Raw genomic sequence first — 20112 nt, 5'->3', positions numbered from 1 at the left:
TGAACCTGAGTTTCAAGTTCGGGTGTCCGCGCCCGCGTGATGACTAAGACAAGCGACTACAATACGCATGGAGCCTGTTCGGCGTTCACCGTGCACCATCTCAATCGTGACCAACAGCGTCGAGCTTGTTTTAGTTTATACACATCCACAGGTATCTCATAGCGCAATCCAATGGCAACAGAAGAAGGGTATATCTTTTTGAAAACACTGACCATGGCTAGTCTGATGACTGATTTTTTTAAACAGACATTTGGGTGTTACACCGCCTATCTCTACTGGTGAATCCACTAATCGTGAAAAGGAGGTCACAGCGACTCTGATGGAGGAGCTCAGAAGGCAAAATACTATTGAAACTGAAGAAGAGTCTAGAAGAAGGTGAGCGTCGTTTTATTGCCTCCAACGCAGCCGCCTTCGCAAGCAGAGTTTTAACACATTCTCAACAAACTCGCGGCCGCCTATCATCGGAGAGTTCATTCTCATCGTCCAAAAAAGCCGATCTCGCAAAACTTCACCGTCGTTGCGCCCTCCTTTTTCGTCGTTGGCACTGTTTGCGGGCGGCTCGTTCCCTTTCTTCGTCGTGCCTCGCGCGTATACGCACTTAAACGCTGATGATTCATCCGGCTCTGACTAATAGGGAGGTTGTGCTGGGGCGCGTTGCGGCTCTCGTTAAAAAATTCGTCCGCCAAGTTTCCATGGCTCGTGGACTTTCAGAAGCCGCAGCTACTGCTGCAGGTGGCAAGATCTTTACCTTTGGATCGTATCGATTAGGCGTACATGGGCCTGGAAGTGACATCGATACATTATGTGTCGTTCCAAAGCATGTATCTCGGGAAGACTTTTTCGAAGTTTTCGAGCCGATGCTCAAGGAGGCCGATGGAGCTTCAGAAGTATCGGTAAGTACTAGTATTCGTGTGTTTCAAAGGAAATATTAGCTGAAAGTTATGTCCTTTAGGGAGTTCCGGAAGCTTACGTTCCAATCATCAAGGCTAAACTTATGGGCATTCCATTTGACCTTCTGATGGCACGTTTAGCTTTGTCATCGATACCAGACGATTTATCATTGAAGGATGACAATCTCTTACGAAATTTGGATGAGAGATGCATACGAAGTCTCGGAGGTAAATACTCCCGCAGCATATCCTTGCAACAGCATGAAAGCTAAGCTTGATACCAGGTTCACGTGTGGTGGATGAGATTCTGCGTCTCGTGCCAAATGTACACGTTTTCAGAGATTCATTGCGATGTATTAAGTTATGGGCTCAACGTGCGGATTTCTACGCCATATCTTTGACTTCTTGTTCCCTTATTCGGTCAATCAGGGAGAGCCATCTATTCGAATGTAAATGGGTTCTTAGGTGGAGTAGCCTGGGCGATGCTTGTAGCTCGCATTTGTCAGTTATATCCTAATGCTATCGCCGGAGCGATAGTCAGTCGATTTTTCATCATTATGTATCAATGGTGCGTCCTATCATTTGTTACTGTTACATTTGCACAGACTATCTCTAGGTCATGGCCACAGCCCGTACTTCTGAAACAAATTGAGGAAGGACCTCTACAAGTTCGAGTATGGAATCCTAAAGTGCGTGCTATTGAAAAGCTGGGCTGCATACGAGTTGATAGTCGAACCAACTTAGCTATATCCTGCGGATCGATCTCATAGAATGCCTATTATAACACCCGCTTATCCCGCTATGTGCTCTACTCACAATGTTACAGCGTCAACGCAAATGATTATGACAGAAGAGTTTAAGAAAGGTTAGTCTCATCCCTACTCTCTTTTTACCTATAATAATATATATATATGTTTTTTTATCCCTAGGTGCCGACATTGTGGATAAGGTCATAGTCGGAACCGCAGAATGGTCTGAGCTTTTTGCAAAGCACGACTTTTTCCATAAATATCGCTACTATCTGCAAGTAATTGCTTCTACAGGAAGTGCAGACTTACAAATAAAATGGTGTGTGACTTGTCTACTAATGACGCATACTCTAGGCGTTAAGTAACCTTTTCTCCAGGTCAGGGACTGTAGAGTCCCGAATACGACAGCTGGTGATGAAGCTAGAATATGTCGACTCTTTAATTTTAGCGCATCCTTTCATTAAAGGATTTGAGCAAATAGCATATTGTACATCTGACGAGGAGGTCCGTGCTGTCGCGCAAGGTGAAACCTCCGATGCCATCACGAGACGAAAGAAGGAAGACATCGCAGGAGTTGAGGGAGCGACTGAGGTCCACACAACAACCTTTTATATCGGGCTCGCCATTGAACCTAAACAACGTGCGTTTGTTGTCTCGTAGGCCCTTATTTTGCTTTCCTGTTGACACCTGAGACTCCCCTTGCCGGACAACAAGCTGGTGCTGCTGGCCCTAGGCGATTAGATATATCGTATCCTACCACTGAGTTTACCAAGCTCGTCAAGATGTGGGAGAAATATGACGAACCCACGATGGGGATTGTTGTTCGACATATCAAAAGGTAGATCGGAGCGAACATGGCCAACAGTATCACCGCATCTCATGTACTACTTAGTGCTGCCCTTCCTGATTACGTCTTTGATGAGGGCGAGCGACAACCAAGGCAAGCATTGAAACGCCCGAAGACAGCGAAAGTGTGTAGTCACCTTTCTTCGGTGTGGCTCTTGTACCACTGACTTTCACTTTTTCTCAATTCTTTGAAAGGGGTCCGGCAAATCAAATCATACCTCACCTGACGTGCCCAACAAGAAACGACGGTTGGTGCATTATATATGTTCCTAAGTTTCTCTGATCTTGCGATGTATTATATCCTAGCAGGTCGTCTCACACAGTATCTGACATGCAAGCAGCGGCGCCTCTTCACGTGACCGAGAACGGAATATCATCAATGACGATGGTTCCAACGACGAATGGCAATAGCAATAATTTGTACGCTTCGGGTGTGAAGGCCTCGGCGGATATCAAGTCCCCTCAACTACCGTTTGGAGAAAACGTCGCTGTTGCTACTGGTGAAGTTGGCGCGCAATAGTATGGGCCACATGTTGTCCATGTTCGCTTCCTCTACACAACAACTGGGTGTTCAGGCCCACTCAGGAGTTCTCAAGGCTATGGCTGGCAACTTTTCTGCTAGCGAAGAAACAAAGCTGCCCTATCAAAAGACATGCGACACATAACATAAAATATTTTCTTAACCCCATGGCCAACTTTGAATCCTTTGGTTTATTCATCAATTCGTCCTTTTTTTTTAACAGGGATTCAATAATTTTTGCGAGGCAAGCCAGACTAGGCTAGAACATCCTCAGTCCTCGATGCATAGCGGCGGCGATGATGATTGGTGACTTGTTGCTGTTGTTTGAGGTGGATGGAGGATGATAGTATTGGATAATAATTCTTTTCTTGTTCTATGGCTTCTCTTGCTGATTATTTCCCTCCCTCACTTTCCGCTGCGAGTCCATGATCAGCCGTCGTTTGTTTGGTTAGGGTCGTCGAACATTATTCTGTATTCTTTCAATCCGTTACAACTTGAGAGCATGAAACATGTATTTTAATATACAATCTCTATAAACACTTTCGAGATTGAGTTGAATGGGATATCAATGAGACAAAGCTGGTGACTGCATATAAGATTGCCAATGTCAAAGTATAACCAAAGAGAAAGTGCTTGAGCAACACCAGGAAGACCATCATAATATGAATACAGATGCATGTGGATACCGATTGTTAAAATTTACTCATACAAGCCCACAAAGCTAGTCAATCAAATGAAAATCGGCTCTGTGCCACATCATCCTCTCCAGGATCGACGATCGTCCGTGGTCTTCTGTTCGGGAACAAACTCAGCGGCTGCGTCTCCCTCTCGATGGCTGGTGGCCCTGGGTCTCGCGTGGCGATTACGACCTTGCTCCCGAGTGCCTCGAAGTTGAGTCCCGCGCCGAGCTTGAAAGAGTCGGACTTCCATAGCCGTTGGTAGATGTACGACTCGGTCGGATGCGCATGGGAATTAACGGAAGAGGTTGGAGAGAGGGATGTGTAGGGTGTGCGTAGCCAGAAGCGGAGGCGGTGAGAAGCGCCTGCTGGGGTGGAGGATACGGGGATAGAACTATGAATGTAGGAGAGATCAAAGTGCAGATTAGAAGGTGAGGATTTAATGTAGGAAAGCTCCTTACTAGATCATGAATGATACTGTTTGTGGCTCGCAATCGAGCCTAAGTCGGTAGTCTTCGAAGAGGGGACGACCTGCGCCGCCGGCTTCATATTCGAAGGAGAGGCTGTATAAACCGACGGATACGAGATTCCATCTGCGATCGGTCAAGTCAATGTTTTGTTACTTCTAATTGCTCATTTTTTGCTATTTCTTTTTATTTTTTATATTTTTGGGACGAGAAAATGGGTTACATTACCTGACAATATAGCTAACATGGGCCTGCCCAACCATTCCCTGATAGATCAGCATGTCCTCTGTTGCGTTTCTGAGGACGGCGAACGAGGCGTCACCTATCGAGCGAAAGTCGGGGTCTTTCCCGACCCAGAGGTCGTTATCGGCGAATATGCGGTGGTCCATGCCTGCCGTTCTGAGCCAGACGCGAAGATTCTGCAGACATCCGTAAGGTAGACTTGATTTAGGTGGGAAGACACTGGAGAAGGAGATATAAGGAGAGGTTTGAAGTTTTGATGGCGATAGTGGAACTCACAAGACTGAGAAATCAAGCTTTGTCGGGTCGATGGACAGTCTCATTAGGATGGATTCACAGAGCGTGCGTTCGACATGGCCAGCTTTCATAGAGAGAGAGAACATATAATGATTTTGCCTATCCGGCTCTGCCTCGACACTAAATGGTATGGGGTGAATGTCTGATATGGGGTAGAATAAGCAGCTACGAACGTGACAAAGAACTGCAAAGGTGCGGACCCTGCTATCATGCGGTATGAGTAGACGATACCTTTTTTGGGCTCCATCCTCTGAGGTGTCCTAACATCAGCGCAAGGGAGCGTCAGCCTATATACACTAGGCACGAGACATGGGATAAAATCCTAATCAAACCTGGCAGTACTCGATCTGCCGGGAGGCAGTCCACTAGTATCGTCTTTGCAAGTGCTTTTGATAGGTATGATAGGAGCAGTGTAGGTGGAAGCTGTGCTATCAGCGGGAGAACGACACACGGGAGTCGCGTGGAAGTTTTGGGATGATGTATCAATCAAAATGGAAGCTGTGGTGAGCTTTTGTTGGAATTGGACGATTTTGAGAGTAGTCTTACGGTTTATAACTTGTTCCTAGCTGAGCAGCTGGCTGATAGCCTGAGCTGCCAAGTTCAGGTTCGTCATCCTCTATTGTGCCTACCGTACTGCCTTTTGGTGACGGTTGACGGATGTTGATGTCAGTTGACCGTGGCACAAGTCTGAGAGCTGGATAACGAAAAGGAATGGAGTAGCTCACCGACGTTGATGACTTGGAGAGTTCTGACCATGGTGGGTTAGAGAGGAAAGGAAGATAGATGTGGACTATAAATGTTATGCCAGTTCGCATGATCGACCTTTACGAAACTCAAGACTACACGGAACAACGTGACCCCCACAAGGGAAAATCCCAATAAGGAAGGTCTCCTTTCATGTTCCTCCAATGTCGCACTCTAACCTGCCCAGGGCGGTGGCTCTCCAGTCCCATACAACCTCTTTCTCCCAGATATATCCACCACAGTCACCGCGAACAACAAACGATAAATCAAGATAAAAGATGGCCAGGCTGGGAAGTTGTTGTAGGCATAGAGGTTCATGCACAGCTCAAGTCGCGGCAAAAACTGTTTTCTGGTCACTTTTTTACATCTTGTTGCTGGACTCGTGCTAAGGTGTTGTATACCAGATACGTGGACATCTGATCCAAGCGAAGCACCTAACACACGTGTATCATCATACGACGCTGCTTTTCCAGGGACATTGCCCGTGAGTACCGTCAGTCCGCGCTCTCTGAATGTGTCCTTATTTGATCGTCAGAAACTAAACACAAAATGTGTTCAACTTGCAATCAGGACTGCGCTGGCACTCAACTCTGATATCCAAACAAGGTCTACATTTGATAGGAAACATTACTTCTACCCTGACCTTCCTTCAGGCTACCAGATCACTCAGCGTTATGGTCAGTGTTCTCTCTCTTCATTTTCGCGTCTTTCACGTCTGTCCTCGCGCTTATCTTCGTCTCGCTACGTCTTCCAGCTCCGTTGGCAAAAGGTGGTCACCTTACCCTCCCAAAATCAAATATAGCAGTTCGCATCAATCAGATCCAGCTCGAACAGGTACGTTCCCACCCCATTCATAAGCCCATAGCTCTCTTCCCAGACTAAACTCCATCTGGCTTAACCTGATGATGGTTTCTAGGACACTGCCAAATCAACATTTGATCATCGCAGACGCGTCTCATATATCAACCTCAACAGAGCGGGCACAGGCCTGATGGAGATTGTGTCCGAGCCTGATATGCGGTGAGCTACTCATTTCCGTCACACTTCATTGACTTCCTGTATTAAGCTTTCTGACATCATATACACAGCTCCCCAGAAGAAGCCGGAGAGTATGTTCGGACTCTCCAAGCAGTCTTGCGTTCTGTAGGCTCAAGTGATGGGAATATGGAACAGGTGCACATCGTTTTCTCGTATCTTTAATCATTGACAGAGCAGAATATCTGACCGTTGCTGCTACTGCTCCACTACAAACAGGGATCATTGCGCTGCGACGTGAATGTATCCGTTAACCGTACGGGTAACCCTCCTGGAACCCGCTGCGAGATCAAAAATCTGAACAGCATCAAGTTTCTCATGATTGCTATCAGTATGGCACTTCACTCTAGACACATGTTCTCTCACTCATCTTATTCGCCTTTATCTTTATTTTGATACCCGTGATTTGTGCCACAACAGCCTCAGAAGTCTTCCGCCAGACCGAGCTACTCGAGAGCGGAGGTGTCGTCCAACAAGAAACACGTGGATTCGACGAGGCTAAGGCTGAGACGTTCAAGCTGAGGAGTAAAGAAGATGCCCCTGACTATCGATACATGCCCGATCCCAACGTACCACCTCTCCTCCTCACTGAGGTATGCATGGCTTCACCACATCCACCCCCAGGCTTGTGCTGACGTTCTTGGCTTGTAGGACTATATCCACACCATTCGAAAGTCTATGCCTGCCCTCCCTGACGCGACGCGCGCAAGGCTTCTCTTACAGGGCCTATCAGAAAGAGATGTCGACGTGCTTATGGCTATCGACTCTGGCCGCGAGGTCGGGTGGGATGGAGAGTTAGGGGGAGGGGCAGTCGCTTATTTTGACAGCCTCGCAAATGGACGAGAAGGAAGGGTCGTTGTTAATTGGTACGTTTTTTCTCTCATTCATCGATCTGTGCGTTTCGTCTTGTACTGATTAAACTTCTGTCCCTTGTTGATGGTCCCCCTTTCTGCATGTGCACGTACTATTCTTGCCATGGTTTGGGGCATTTAGGATGACCCACGAACTCCTGGGCCAGCTCACTGCATGCAATCAGACGTTTGCGGGTAACCCAGTTTCAGTTGCGCAATTGGGAGAGCTGATTGATATGGTGCAAGACGGGAGAATCACAGGTACGCGTTAACATCGCTATCGCCCCCCTTGCCCCCCTTGCCTCCCCCATACACCTCACAAACTAAACAACCGCACACAGGGACCTCCGGAAAAACTCTCCTCCGCCACATCATCACCCACCGGTCTTCGTCATCGCCTTCTCAGCTCGCTGCAGAGCTCGGGCTGAACGCGCTCGACGAAGGTGATGATGATTCAGTTTTGAGAAATCTGTGTCGGGATGCGATGAACGTGATGCCTGAGGAGGTGGGCGTGCTGAGGCGGGGTGGGAGCAGGGGTGTGTTGAATAAGATTGTGGGACGGGTGATGAAGGCGAGCCGGGGGAGGGCTGATGCGGTGAAGGTGAGGGAGATGTTGGAGGAGATATTGGCAAAGGAGGGATCGTGATGCATCAGTACAGCCATATTTCTATCTATGGTTCCTCTCCATCTCACCATGTAGCGATTGCACTGGTTGGAAATGGAAGGAAGCATGTGATGTGGGAAGGAATGACTCTTTGTGGTATCGTTGGGTATAGTGGGGTCGTGATTTGGTATAACAGCTATAAACATCATTACACCTTCGATAAACTGCCCAACACCAGCTAATGCATTACACGATTACTGTTATCTATTAATCAGTGTATCTACTTAGATATGTTTATACTTTTCAGTGATCAATGCTTCCTAACATCTAGCAATCGTCAACACGTCGACGAATGGTCTCGAAACCACTGCTCGCGAGCTTTCCGTCAGGCCAGGTCGTCAAGGAACGTTCGAAGATATTCAAGCATCTTCAAGGTCAAACCAGTGGAGAAGTTCCTCGTTTGGTCGTTAAAAATATCAGATACGACCCCTCAACGATAGAATGCACTGTCGATGTACGGCGTTATCTGGATATTTCAGATGTACCCGAGTCTTGTACAGGATATGACGCATCATACGTACACGCTTCAGAAGCTAGTGTCGCATTACAGCTTCATGCGGCTGTAGTCCCCAAAATATCGAACCTAGGGTACAAACACCGGTGCCCTCGCGGCCTTCCTCGACCGCACACCAGACAAAAACCTCGTCTCCTTCAAAACAGCGCTTGACCTATGAGCGGGAATTGTGCTCAGCTCCTGAACTCAGCCTTGGACTGGAAATACCTGAAGCTGTGCGGAGACGGCAATTTGACCCAGTCAAGAATTTGCTATATTTGATGCCTAAGAGACTGGATGGCGCAATTTTGGCTGCGATTTGTTTGAGGCATGGAATACTGGATCGAATAGAAAAGGTGAGCCAGGGACATAGTAAGGTAGAGACGAGTTTGCAATAGGTTTTTTTTTTCCAGTGACGAGCCAAGCAGGTTGGATGTCAAAGGCCAAGTGTTTCTGGTATTTGTGGACCGAACCAAGCAGGGATATGGGAAGACGTCGTTGGTGAGGACGACGTACGCGACTAATGTGCCACGATTGCTAATCTGGACGTGAGGAGCAACTCAATGTCCGTTTCTCCGTTCGGGCGCACAGTCGCATCTCTTTCAGCGTCTCTTTCAACGCTGTCAAAGTACTCGGCATGTTTAGAACCTTCGCAAAGGCAGCATGAATTCTGAGAAACTCGGGATCGGGGGCCTCGACGTCCGATTCTGTCAAAGTTCGAAACTCGACATCTGCCGAAGCCCGTCCGTTGCTCAATCTCAAGCCGTTTCGAGTCATTCGGACCTTGTACCTGTTAGGAGAATCAGGGTACTAGGGAACATAGCCATCGGGGGGAATGGATCGTCACGGAGGTGACTGACGGCTTCTTTGTCCAGATAAATGCTGTATCGTCCGAAGGAGGCATGCTCAGTAGTCGTCATGTAGATGGCATTTGCAGGAGAGCTGACACCTGATTCATCAATCTTCTGGATGTTGATTTGTGTCCAGGACTGAAGCATTTCCCAGGTGCGAACAGCATCTGTCTGTCTTGAAAGATGAGGTGAGACCTAAAGAAAGACAAGATGGTGACGCACAAGTTTCAGGGGTAACATTAGATGTGCTAATGAATTTGTTGGGCGGGAATGGGGTTATATGTGCCGCTTCCATTAAAACTTGAGGCGCATCGGGAACTTCGTGTGACCGCCCTTGCTGAATGAACTCTATCGCATGAGCTGCGTCAAAAGTTTGAGTGATCGCACAATGATATAGTTCGCGGATGGCGAGCTGTAAAAGTTTCTTAATACATTGAAGCAAGAAGACAAGTTCTTCTGAGTCGGCTCACTTTGTCTCTAAGATCACTTCGCTCTGATCCACTGGCGCTTTCGATATGTTTGCTGGACTATGTCGCCAATGTTGGGGGTTTGGCTACTGCTAGGCTCGGTGTTCGCGACGGCTCTGAACATTGCCAACACTGTACCGTCGAGAATTAATTGATGTATGTAAAGAGAGACAATCGAAGGACTGACGTGGGAGGAACGGATGGACCGTCCATGCATTCGAACCATTATTGAGCACCACATCTTTCCCCTTTCAAGGTGCAATGTGGAGAGCGACAGCGACATATCGTTTTCCAAAGATATAGTGCGTGCTCCAGCATGGCAGATAAGAGGCTGTCGAGGTTACTGGTGGTTAGCTACACGTAGGCATTCGCGGTTCAGACGAACGACGTTGTTGAGGTCGACGTCAGAGAGAGTATCGGTAGAGAGCCTATCGTTATCAAGTAAATCCCAGTACTCCTCAGACGTGCACGTCAGGACGGTGCAAATTGGATCGACAAATATCGTTCTCTAACGGAACATAACGAAACATGGCTGTCAATGAGAGGCAAGAAAATCAGTTTACAGCGCTGTCCGAAAACCTTGATCGCATTCTTTTCTTCATCGAGTTAGTGACCCACAACGCTTCTAATGGGTGATATCACATGAGGCAATTTAGCGGACGCAGACATTTTGTCTATGATCCAACATTTACCGATCTGCAAGGTATGCAAAAGGATTAGTAGAAACTATACTATAGTACAAGAGGCATATTACAACAAGTAGATTCGATATATACACACACCAATATCAGCGAGACCCCATCTTCTTCCTCTCTGCATCTTCCAAAACGCTCTTTGGCCCGCGTTTCGCCATTGCCCACAGGAAGACTAGGATGATGATCACAAATTGGAGCCACAACCACACTTCTAGCACAAACGACACGATGCCACCCTTCCTCTCCTCTTTAACCACCTCGCTCACGCGTAGGGTCACCGCAGATCCATTCTCGCGACCGAGTGTGGTAGGTGACCTTGCAGGACTAGCCTCCCCTGACTCGCGCCCCCCTGCAATCGTCTCTACCACCGCGTCAAACACATTTGCCAGCCTCTGTGGAATCGGTGTTAACGGACGGTCAGGCTCTATCCTTGAATCCGTCCGAGGTGGAGCTCTGTTCGTCAGTAACGATTCTGTGAATCGCCCTTCACCCCAACGAGTCGTACGCTGGCGGATCGTCTGTGACATTCGTCGCTTTTTCTCGGCTTGACTTTCGATATGAGGCGGTATTGGTGGTGTCTGACCACGCCAGGTTCCAGGGAGGAGAAGATCGTCACTCGGCATTGGTTTCGACGATACATCAGTCAGTGTGGGTGTAGTCTCGTCGGAGGAGATCTGAGAATGTGAATCGGCTGATACTGTGGTATCCATATCAGTGGTCGTGGTACATCTACTATGAAGCTCTTCAAATGACGGATTGGGCTGGCGTATGGATCCAAACCCAGATCCCGACGACGCAGCAGGAGTGATTGCAGTCAGATTGTACAGACTACTGGTCCTGAAGTGGTGATTCCCAGCGCTGAAACCCCAGTCCTCTCCGATCTGACTACCGAGTTCACTGTCCAGCGTCCGAGCAGTATGTTCTATAGGTGATACATCCACAGAAGCGGGTGAGATCGACGTGGATGAGGTAGGCGTCTCAGCTGCATTTGTCGAAAACGGGATGGGAAGGCCGGGAATGGTCAGAGACAGAGGCGGTTGATGTCCAGAATCGCGATCTATGGACCCTGGCGAATCAAACAGGCCAACAACAGATTTCCGCGACTTGTGCATGTGAGCAGCAGGGACAGGAATATGTTGAGGTACAAGGGCATTACGCAGAGTACCTTGGATGTCTGCGTTGATCCCAGCTTCAAACTCGAGGGATGGCTCGTTGTCGAGGGACCGTCGCAGGTTTCTGAACCGAATTGTTTCGTCGCCCGTGGTATCTCCATCTGTATCATCCATTCCGTCTTCTACTACCCGCCATTCAACGTCGTCTGCCTCACCGAGGCTTTCGTATACACGTCTGATGCTTTCTGCGTCCATTTTTACGGAAAGCATCTGCGCTGCGGTCTTGGCTTGTTGTTCTGTGATCTGTGAGTTAGTCTCCTCAAGTTCTCGGATCTTCAAAAGCAGCTGAGAGACCAGCGCATATTCATGAGCAGGGGGGAACTGAGATGGCTGAGAGACAGATCGGCCAATGGATGCTGTCGGGGGATAATCATCCAGATCATCCATTGCATCGCGCCTGGACGTAGAACCAGGGATACACTCGGACGCATATCGGTGAGAAGTAAACCTGAACCTGAACGAAGAAGGTAGGCCAAGGCCTAGTTTCGACGAACCATTGGCTGACAATGCTCCTCCAGGGGCAAAGTCTCTGACTTCGTCGATTTCCGGGTCATAGTCTGGTTTTCCCCGTAAAGCTCTAAGCCTCTCCTCTCTCTCCAGCTTTTTCCTCGATATCTCGTCTGCATCTTTGGCCCGCCCCTTGAGCGCATTTCGCGCCGTCTCTTCCAGTTCCTCGCTCCGTGCCCTGGTCTCGTCAAGTTCGTCGCGAAGGCCCTGGATCTCCTGTTCTAGTTTACGGAGCTTGCGCCGGCCGGCTTGGTCAGCCTGAATAGACTCGGACTCGAGTTTTTCCAGCTTGTATAGAAGCTCTGCATTCTGGTCCGAAAGAAGAGCTATATCAGATGGAGACACCGAAATCCGTCGGTGATGACGCGAGCGGGGTGCCTCTAGCGAACTTGTGCTCATGCGAGAAGAGGACCGAGATATGGTAGCGCCATAATACTGCGGAGAATGAAGCAGAGGAGGGGAAGATGATACCGGAGAGGTGGATGCAGAGCAAGGAGGCGAGATGGAGGGGGAAACAGGCAGACGTGCGAGAAGGGCCTGATGTCTGTTCTTGAGCTCCATATTATTTTCGTATAAGCTCTTGCACACGGCAGTGGTCATGGTGAGCTCTGCATAAAGGGCTTGACCGTTCAGCGACATTGTGAGGTATTTATCACGAAGAATGACGCACCGCTCTCGCGCTCCTTGATGAGCCCATCGGCTTTCAAGAGTAATTCTGAGAGCTCCTCTCTAGACTTCTCGTTGGTCCAATCGTCGGCAAGTGGTGACATTGGCTGAGCTTCCCATCCTCCAAGCATCTGGACGGTGTTTAGGATGGGCGAACCAAGCAAGGTATTCTTTCTTGGATCTGGTAGCTCATTCGTGGTAGGAGAAGCGATGGCATAGGGAGGTGGTGGAGAAGACTTGACCAGAGAAGAGACACGGCGGGCCTTGGCAGGAGGGCGAGGTCGCGGAGCAGCGGAGAAGTTATTTGCCAGCATATGACAGAAGAAACGAGTAAAGTAAGGCAAGAACGATATGGAGTCAGATGTCCAGCAAATGTCAGTGATAGTAGTAGATGGTGTGAGATGCAGTTAGAAAGCGTATGGGTGTTTTGCGAGATATCGATGGGTTGTGTTCTCTTAAGTAGCCAGCATCAGTCTGAATCGCAAGCCAAAAGCACGATATGGGCATCGATGGTGTTGCCAGAATGTCGCTAGAGTCCAGGCAAGATATCAACGGAAACCATTCGCTGTTCGTTCCAGTTTCGTCTCGGGCTGGCATTATTACTTCGTTATTAACCCACGTGGCATCACATCACCGTTTTCCCCAGAAAGCCCCACCAGCACACTTGCTCGCTCACATGGTACAAAGGGGACATTATGAAGGCGACCTTCAATTCGAGCTCGAGTATGGTAAGACAAACAATCAAAGAAACATGCAAAAAGAGACATAGCATGAAAATCGAAAAAAAAATCTGGGTAATGCGTAGTGTACAATTATTTGAGTGAAAAATTAGTCCTCAACACCTCTTCTAATGCCAATGAGTTGAATATCCTACTTATTGTTTTTGCTGCTGATTTTGGCCAGAGGCAGAAGGCTGGCCAAATGCGAACGCGCTGCCTCCCGATGGCTTGCCAAACCCGAAGGAACTCGGTGTGGGCTGTGATGGTTTACCAAATATCGACTGCGAGGCAGTAGACGAAGAAGATGGGGCCCCAGAAGGTGGCTGTCCGAATCCCGCACCGCTAAAGGTGAAGCCACCCCCAACGGGTTTGCTTGCGCCTCCCATCGCCGAAGACATTGGCACTGATGAGGCATTCGACCCACCGAATCCGCTTGTACCACTAACACCGAATGCAAACGGACTGGATGATGCTTTGGTTGCAGATGGTGCAAAAGGAGATGCTTTCGACTCCTCAGCAGGCTGATTACCACCACTCGATGATGCAGTAGGATTTCCAAACGTAAAAGGCTTCACGGACGCAGGCGATCCAGCAGGAGTAGTCGAAAATGCAGAGGTGGACGTTGCACCACTACCAAAACCACTGAACGCAGTCTTTGGCATAGATAATGGCGTAGCGTTAGAATTGCTGGTAGCCGTTGGGGCACCAGTTGCGCCAAAGACACTCGTCGCATTGTTACCACCAAATCCACCAAAGGCAGGAGGAGCAGTCGAAGCAGCAGCACTTTTTCTTGAATCATCATTCACAGCATTTGCAGCACCGAATATTGATGTAGGCGTAGATGACATGGCCGACTGATTGGCGCCTGAATTGGCAGTATTAGTACCAAATGGTGAACTCTTTGACGTCGCATCAGATCCAAAGCCACCAAATGCCGACTTTGGTGTGGTAGACGAGGTCATACTCGAACTGCCCGGTGGCCCAAACACGGACCCTGTCCCAGCACTTGGCTGTCCAAATGCAAACTTTGGCGGTTCGGTCGACCCAGAAGGTCCCGATGAACTTGCCGCAGCATTCGCAGCAGGAGTAGGACTAGCGAAAGAGAAAGACGGAGCTGACGTTGAAGCAGCAGGCTTCGAGCCCTCAGAGGCTGTGTTGGCTGAAATAGTCGAAGGGAACGCAGACATTGAATTCGGGGCCGTCATTGGCGGCTTTGGCGTCGAACCCACTGGCTTAGCCTTGACACCAAAATCAAACTTCAAAGGGGCAGAGTCGTCAGTCTTGGTCGTACTTGACGCGGCAGGTGCCGAAGTGAATACACTACTTGGCGTGCTCGTATTGTTTCCAAAGACTGATAGTGGTTTGTCTGCCTGCTGGCCAGTGGTTGTAGACGTGGTAGGAGTAGGGACTGTGGCCTTTCCAAAGCTGAAAGGGCTACTGGCAGGAGCACCGGCAGGTTTAGAAGAATCGGCGGCGGCTTGAGGAGCAAATCCTCCAAGCCTCGCCGTCAACGAACTGCCACCAGTGCTCGAGACCTCAGCCGGTTTCTTCTGTTCAGAATTAGAAACCCCGAACCCAGCAAATGAAGGCGCAGTGGAGGCACCTGAAGCTGCAGCACCAGTTGAAAACGGCGCAAAGGTTTTTGGGGGGGCCTCGGGTTGTGATGTAGCTGCAGGCTTTGAAGAGAAGAAATTAGGAATGGAAGTAGATGGTGGGACACTGGATGCCGCAGATAATGATGCTAGACTTGGGCTGCTCTCAGATTGTTTAGGTGGTGGAGCAAACGAGAACGAGGGAACAGACGACGACGGTCCAGCAGGTTGGCTGGGAGCAGCCGTTGGCCCCCCGGTAGCAGGAGGGAATAAATTCCACTTTGGCTTCTCCCCTGCGCCTGTAGAGGTAGGTTCAGGGAGGTTTGACGACGGAGTAGGAAGACCACTGGTGACAGTATTAAGACCAGAAGTTTGCTTGGATACATCAGCAGTACTCGATGTAGCCCCGAATGAGAAGGGAGTCGAGGCAGCTGCCTTGTTCTCCGAAACCTGCGCTGGCTTATCCGCAGGCTTCGTAAAGCTGATACTATTGACGGGAGTAGGCGCGGGTGCGGTAAACAAAGGAGTAGGAACAGCCGCCTTAGCGCCCAACTCTGGGGCAGTCACACTCGTAGGCAGTTCACCCGCCTTCTTTTGGGGACCAGACAGTTTCTTCTGCTCCTGCACCTTGGCACGCATCTTTGCCATCGCCTCAGCCTCAAGGTCCTGTTTTTCCCACTTTGAGAACCGAGATGAGCGCCGAGTAGGACTATCGCCCACCCCTCCGAAAAGTGCCGGTGTCGGCAGATTGTACGACGAAGCGACACGACGTCCCGGAACGTTTTGCGATTGCTGGAAAGGGTTGATGCGGATACCGACGTTAGTGGCGATTGACTGGCGGAAAGGGCGACGAGCGATAGGACTATCCTTTGTCGATTCCCAGAGCAAATTTTTACCCGTCTTTGAAGGCGAATCAGGAACATCACCTGGCGTCTGGGGCTCAACAGATACCCTAGGAGTATCCTGCCAGACAAGTTCATGTCGGTCTTCAGCCAGCTTGTGCTGTTCTTCAGTCATCCAAGTTTCAACGTAGATTTCTAAATTCGCGGAACGATCAGGATGCTGCGAGTCCTTGGGCTGAGGGGAAGGTCAGATTATTGCCTTGGATATCTAGCATTTACGTACCATGGGGAATTTACTTCGTGCTTTCTTGACTAGCGTGAGCTGCAAACGCTCGCCCGAGCTGCCAACCTTGTATTGAACACCGTTTGCTTCCCATTCTTCTCCTATTTTCCTGCCTTTACATAGTGGATCCTTGGACATAGAGCTATCCATTGAGATATCACTTTGAGTTTCTTCAGACACTGCCTTCTTCCCTCTCTTTTTCCTCGATGATCGCTCTTTATGTTTGTGCGATCCGGGAGAACCTTCGCCCTCGCTGTCCACAGCGTCAGTGTCCCGATTGCGTTTGCTCCCGCGCAAAGTAACCTCCGATTTCCGTTTCGATACCGTACGGCGCTTGTGATGACGCAGAGCCTTGTCATCTGGCGCTGCCGTCACCTCGTCCTCGTCGTCTCCACCAAAGGTTGATCCGGCCTCAGTTCGGTCACGTTTTTTCCCTCGAGGAATCGATCGTAGCTCAGTTAATTCATCCTCCTCAACATCATCTGTTTCCATGAGATCGTCCTGATCTTCCGAAGATTTGTCCTGCGATGCCTTACGAGAGCGCTTATCCCTACCGTTGACTCGTGGGTAGTTATCTTCATCTACCTCTGAGCCATAGCTTCTCTTTGATCCCCGTGCTAGCTGCCTACTTTTGTCCCGTTGTTCAAACCACCCAGCATCCTCGTCACCATCAATGAGTTCATCGCCTTCTACACGTGACTTTTTAGCGCTCTCGAGCTCAAATTCGCTTTCATTATCCCAAGACCTCTTCTTGGTCTCCTCATTGGGCGCATTCCCATTGAGATGAAGAGTTTTGCGGCTGACTCGGCGGGATGATACCTTTGTTCGAGGCGGAGCAGACTCGTCATCATGTTCAACAGCATGCTCTTGTATTCTACGAGGATTTGGATCATAACGGTCAGCGAAGTCGAGTGCGTCGCGATCAGCACGTTGCTGGGTATAAGTCGATCCAGAGCGATCTTCTCGTGGCTGATGGGTTGTGCCCTGAATAGACGGCACGTTTTGAGCTTGAGCTATAGATTTCAAACGTGCAATCCGATAAGATCAATCAATGAAATGAAGTAACGCTATGCAATACGCACCTGCATTGGCAAATCGTTGTCTCAGTCGCAGTCCATCAGCCAACGCGTTGCGCTGTGTCCAAGCAGGAAGCTGATCGGGAAACTGTTTTTCTTTCGACTTTCCCTGTGCCTCACGCTCGGCGCGAGCACGCGTAGCCGCAGCATACGCAACGGTGAACGGCCGATTGTCGTTGTCTGGTATTCCATGTCGTCTACGCATAGCCCTAACACACACAACAGAGATGAGTTACTGGGGGAAAGACGTGATGTGCACACGCAGAAGGGAGCACGAACTTTTTGTAGGAATACTCCTGCCATTTGAAAACCGTGTCGCGAGCGTGTATTAAAAGTAACCACGCCAAAAAACCTAGTCCAAGGACGAGCGTGGCCTTGAACGATAGTGAAAGAGTAGCCCATTTGCTGAAAAAGCCTACAGATTTATTTTGGAGAATGGGACCGCCCAGGATGTCGGCGGTTTCGTCGTCGAAGGCCATGGTGGGGACGACGTCTTGAGGGAGCGAAGGAGGCGTAGGTGCGGGATCAATCTGCAGAAACGGCAGCGTGTCCGTCGGAACACGGGCTTTCCCGCGTTCTTGTTCTTCGGACTTTGAATTGTTCCACAGGTTATATTGCGCAAACTTTATTTTGGATGATGTTTTTATCACTGCGTCTTCAAACGTTAACGATCTCTGTAGAGGCAGGACGTCGCTGTCCTCACGAGTCCACATGTCCTCATGATGGCTGCGACGTCCTCAGCCTTGTCGCACATTATTCTCCATCGGTGGAGTCCCACACGCTTATGCCTAGGGACACGGTTTACAGTGCCTTCGTTCCTTTACTAGTGCAGTGGAAGATCTAGCTTCTGTGGCATGCTTGGTCCACGCTTGAGTGCCCTACTGGTTATATATTCAGTACATACTGTGGTCATTCGAGTACTAAACCGCGCAGACATGTTCTATTGCAAAATACACGTTGTTGTCCCATCTATCTCCATTAGAGTGCAACTAAGACTTGAGTCATTCTCCACCTCCAACGGCCGTCGGTGCCAGTGGGAGGCAAATCATTCGACCCAGTGCATTTTAGGTGGCGGTTCTGCGGCTAGAGATGCATTTCTCCTTCAAACAACGATCTGGTCAGCGTTGATGACTTGTGTAAGCAAAAAAAAAGGACCTGATATGTGTGAGAAAATTCAAAGTTGCCGACTGTTTTTATACGAAGGGCTTTAGCCGGGTAAGGACAGACGCCCTTCGTTTCCGTCTTACCTTTACTTATCGTCCACGTCCTCACCACCATATCCATCATGTCCAGAATTATCACCCTCGACGAGCTGAAGGCAAACACAAAAAAGGACAGCTTCTACGTCCTCCTCCACGAAAAGGGTTCGTACTTGTTCTCTATCCTCACCACAACCAGAAGGCCAATCGGCTGACGCGGATTTCTTACGTCCTGTTAAAAACAGTTTACGACGTCTCAAAATTCATTGATGAGGTATGCACACTCAGTATAGTTGTGTTAACCTCCATCTTAACACTCTTTGTCGCCAATCTAGCACCCAGGAGGCGACGAGGTCATTTTGTCGGAGGGTGGTACGTGATAAGGTTCCACTACAAATAATATCTACGTTGCTTATTTCATAATACAGGTCAGGATGCCACTGAGGCTTTCGAGGATGTCGGCCACTCCGACGAGGCGCGTGCCCTCCTCCCGGACATGTTTGTTGGTGACTTCGAGAAGGGCAGTGTATGTATCTAGCCTCTATCCCGTCCCTCCGCGAATCTATGCTCACTGGCTACAGGACCTCAAGACTAAATCTGCGGTCCGCAACGCTCCCTCGGACAACAAAGTTAGCACTGCTGTCGAGCAGGGTTCGAAGTAAGTACCATTAAATACCATATATCTATACTTGTTTAACAACACTTTTCAGCTTGATGTACTTTGTGCCTCTGGGTCTCTTAGGCGCGTACTTTGCATGGCGTTTTTACGGTGCATGAGCATCTTTTAAGCTCAACCACACCTGCTAACTTTGGCCTACGACGTACTCATCTATATATCACCCATTTCCCACTCTTAAACTACCCTTACTCTTGCACGATATGACTCGATACTTCTTGAGGCTTTTGCCCACCATGTTGCTTAACTTTATCGCCTTTTATCGCTGGATATATAGAAGTTTTTATAGCGCCGTATACTGAGATGCACGGTGTAGGTTAATTAATGCTACTGTCAAAGTTGTTGTGCAATCGACTTTTACTGCTATGATACAGTGTTCCGCTTGAAACACCACACGTACAGTTGTCCTGTACCGCAGCTCAGTCTAAGCGCTTAGTATTTGGATGTCATTAAAATGTTGAGCGCAGCTATAACCTTTCGACTGTAAATATAGATAGAAGTCTATGGAACCTTGCCCGAAGCCGAGGTGTCATTATGATTGACTCAGATATGTATGGAATGTGTTCACAATTCGAATAGTCTTAACAGGAATTGCAATGTAATCATGGGAAGTGAAGATTGTACATTATAAAATGTGAGTTTGCCGATCCTTTACGGTCCGTTCAAGCTAATAGCAATGCATTGTGGTTCATCACCAAATGTGTTGGCCTCACCTTTATGTGCGAAGAGATGAGACAGCTTAATAGCACTCGCATGGGAAGCCACCATGACGTCGTACAAGGTTGCGCTATCCTGGCAATCATGATATGCCGTGGTAATGAAAGTTGGCTATCTAGAGATCGTTTCTGTTCGTCTACAAAGCGATCCGAGAAGTAGTAGCAAGGTAGGTCCGTA

General features: G+C 48.9%; 7 protein-coding genes across 7 annotated transcripts; 5 read left to right on the top strand and 2 right to left on the bottom strand.

Moving 5' to 3' along the window:
- Window positions 1-171: 171 nt before the first annotated feature.
- On the top strand, window positions 172-2758 carry SERLADRAFT_367679 (uncharacterized protein; the record flags this gene model as incomplete). Its single annotated transcript, XM_007316153.1, has 13 exons — window positions 172-188; window positions 247-375; window positions 635-893; window positions 953-1118; window positions 1175-1264; window positions 1320-1458; window positions 1507-1579; window positions 1635-1755; window positions 1820-1958; window positions 2017-2279; window positions 2354-2477; window positions 2532-2610; window positions 2681-2758. 13 exons carry the CDS (start codon window positions 172-174, stop codon window positions 2756-2758), a joined length of 1677 nt encoding a protein of 558 aa, XP_007316215.1.
- Window positions 2759-2857: 99 nt separating this feature from the next.
- On the bottom strand, window positions 2858-5450 carry SERLADRAFT_462647 (uncharacterized protein; the record flags this gene model as incomplete). Its single annotated transcript, XM_007316152.1, has 7 exons — window positions 2858-4076; window positions 4144-4275; window positions 4378-4611; window positions 4669-4806; window positions 4860-5114; window positions 5233-5323; window positions 5412-5450. 5 exons carry the CDS (start codon window positions 4931-4933, stop codon window positions 3731-3733), a joined length of 924 nt encoding a protein of 307 aa, XP_007316214.1.
- A 144-nt stretch (window positions 5451-5594) lies between these two features.
- SERLADRAFT_447323 (uncharacterized protein) lies at window positions 5595-8943 on the top strand (the record flags this gene model as incomplete). Its single annotated transcript, XM_007316151.1, has 12 exons — window positions 5595-5632; window positions 5658-5800; window positions 5835-5914; window positions 5966-6107; window positions 6185-6264; window positions 6347-6450; window positions 6519-6603; window positions 6685-6796; window positions 6886-7058; window positions 7117-7331; window positions 7459-7577; window positions 7658-8943. 12 exons carry the CDS (start codon window positions 5595-5597, stop codon window positions 7960-7962), a joined length of 1596 nt encoding a protein of 531 aa, XP_007316213.1.
- Window positions 8944-9036: 93 nt separating this feature from the next.
- Window positions 9037-9502, top strand: SERLADRAFT_462644 (uncharacterized protein; the record flags this gene model as incomplete). Its single annotated transcript, XM_007316150.1, is given in 2 exon segments — window positions 9037-9112; window positions 9132-9502. The coding sequence occupies 2 exon segments, from the start codon at window positions 9037-9039 to the stop codon at window positions 9326-9328; spliced, it is 273 nt and encodes a 90-aa protein (XP_007316212.1).
- A 999-nt stretch (window positions 9503-10501) lies between these two features.
- SERLADRAFT_414257 (uncharacterized protein) lies at window positions 10502-13145 on the bottom strand (the record flags this gene model as incomplete). The annotated part of the gene is made up of 2 exons (XM_007316149.1): window positions 10502-12785; window positions 12836-13145. 2 exons carry the CDS (start codon window positions 13143-13145, stop codon window positions 10579-10581), a joined length of 2517 nt encoding a protein of 838 aa, XP_007316211.1.
- A 372-nt stretch (window positions 13146-13517) lies between these two features.
- On the top strand, window positions 13518-16136 carry SERLADRAFT_462642 (uncharacterized protein; the record flags this gene model as incomplete). The annotated part of the gene is made up of 1 exon (XM_007316148.1): window positions 13518-16136. A coding segment is annotated over one exon (888 nt), but the record flags the coding sequence as incomplete, so codon positions are not given.
- Window positions 16137-18566: 2430 nt separating this feature from the next.
- Window positions 18567-19602, top strand: SERLADRAFT_462639 (uncharacterized protein; the record flags this gene model as incomplete). The annotated part of the gene is made up of 6 exons (XM_007316147.1): window positions 18567-18707; window positions 18788-18816; window positions 18878-18914; window positions 18971-19068; window positions 19124-19200; window positions 19253-19602. 6 exons carry the CDS (start codon window positions 18629-18631, stop codon window positions 19317-19319), a joined length of 387 nt encoding a protein of 128 aa, XP_007316209.1.
- Window positions 19603-20112: the final 510 nt, after the last annotated feature.

The sequence above is a fragment of the Serpula lacrymans genome (genome assembly GCF_000218685.1).
Source record: "Serpula lacrymans var. lacrymans S7.9 unplaced genomic scaffold SERLAscaffold_4, whole genome shotgun sequence".
NCBI lineage: Eukaryota > Fungi > Basidiomycota > Agaricomycetes > Boletales > Serpulaceae > Serpula > Serpula lacrymans.
This window is presented reverse-complemented; position numbering and strand designations above follow the sequence as displayed.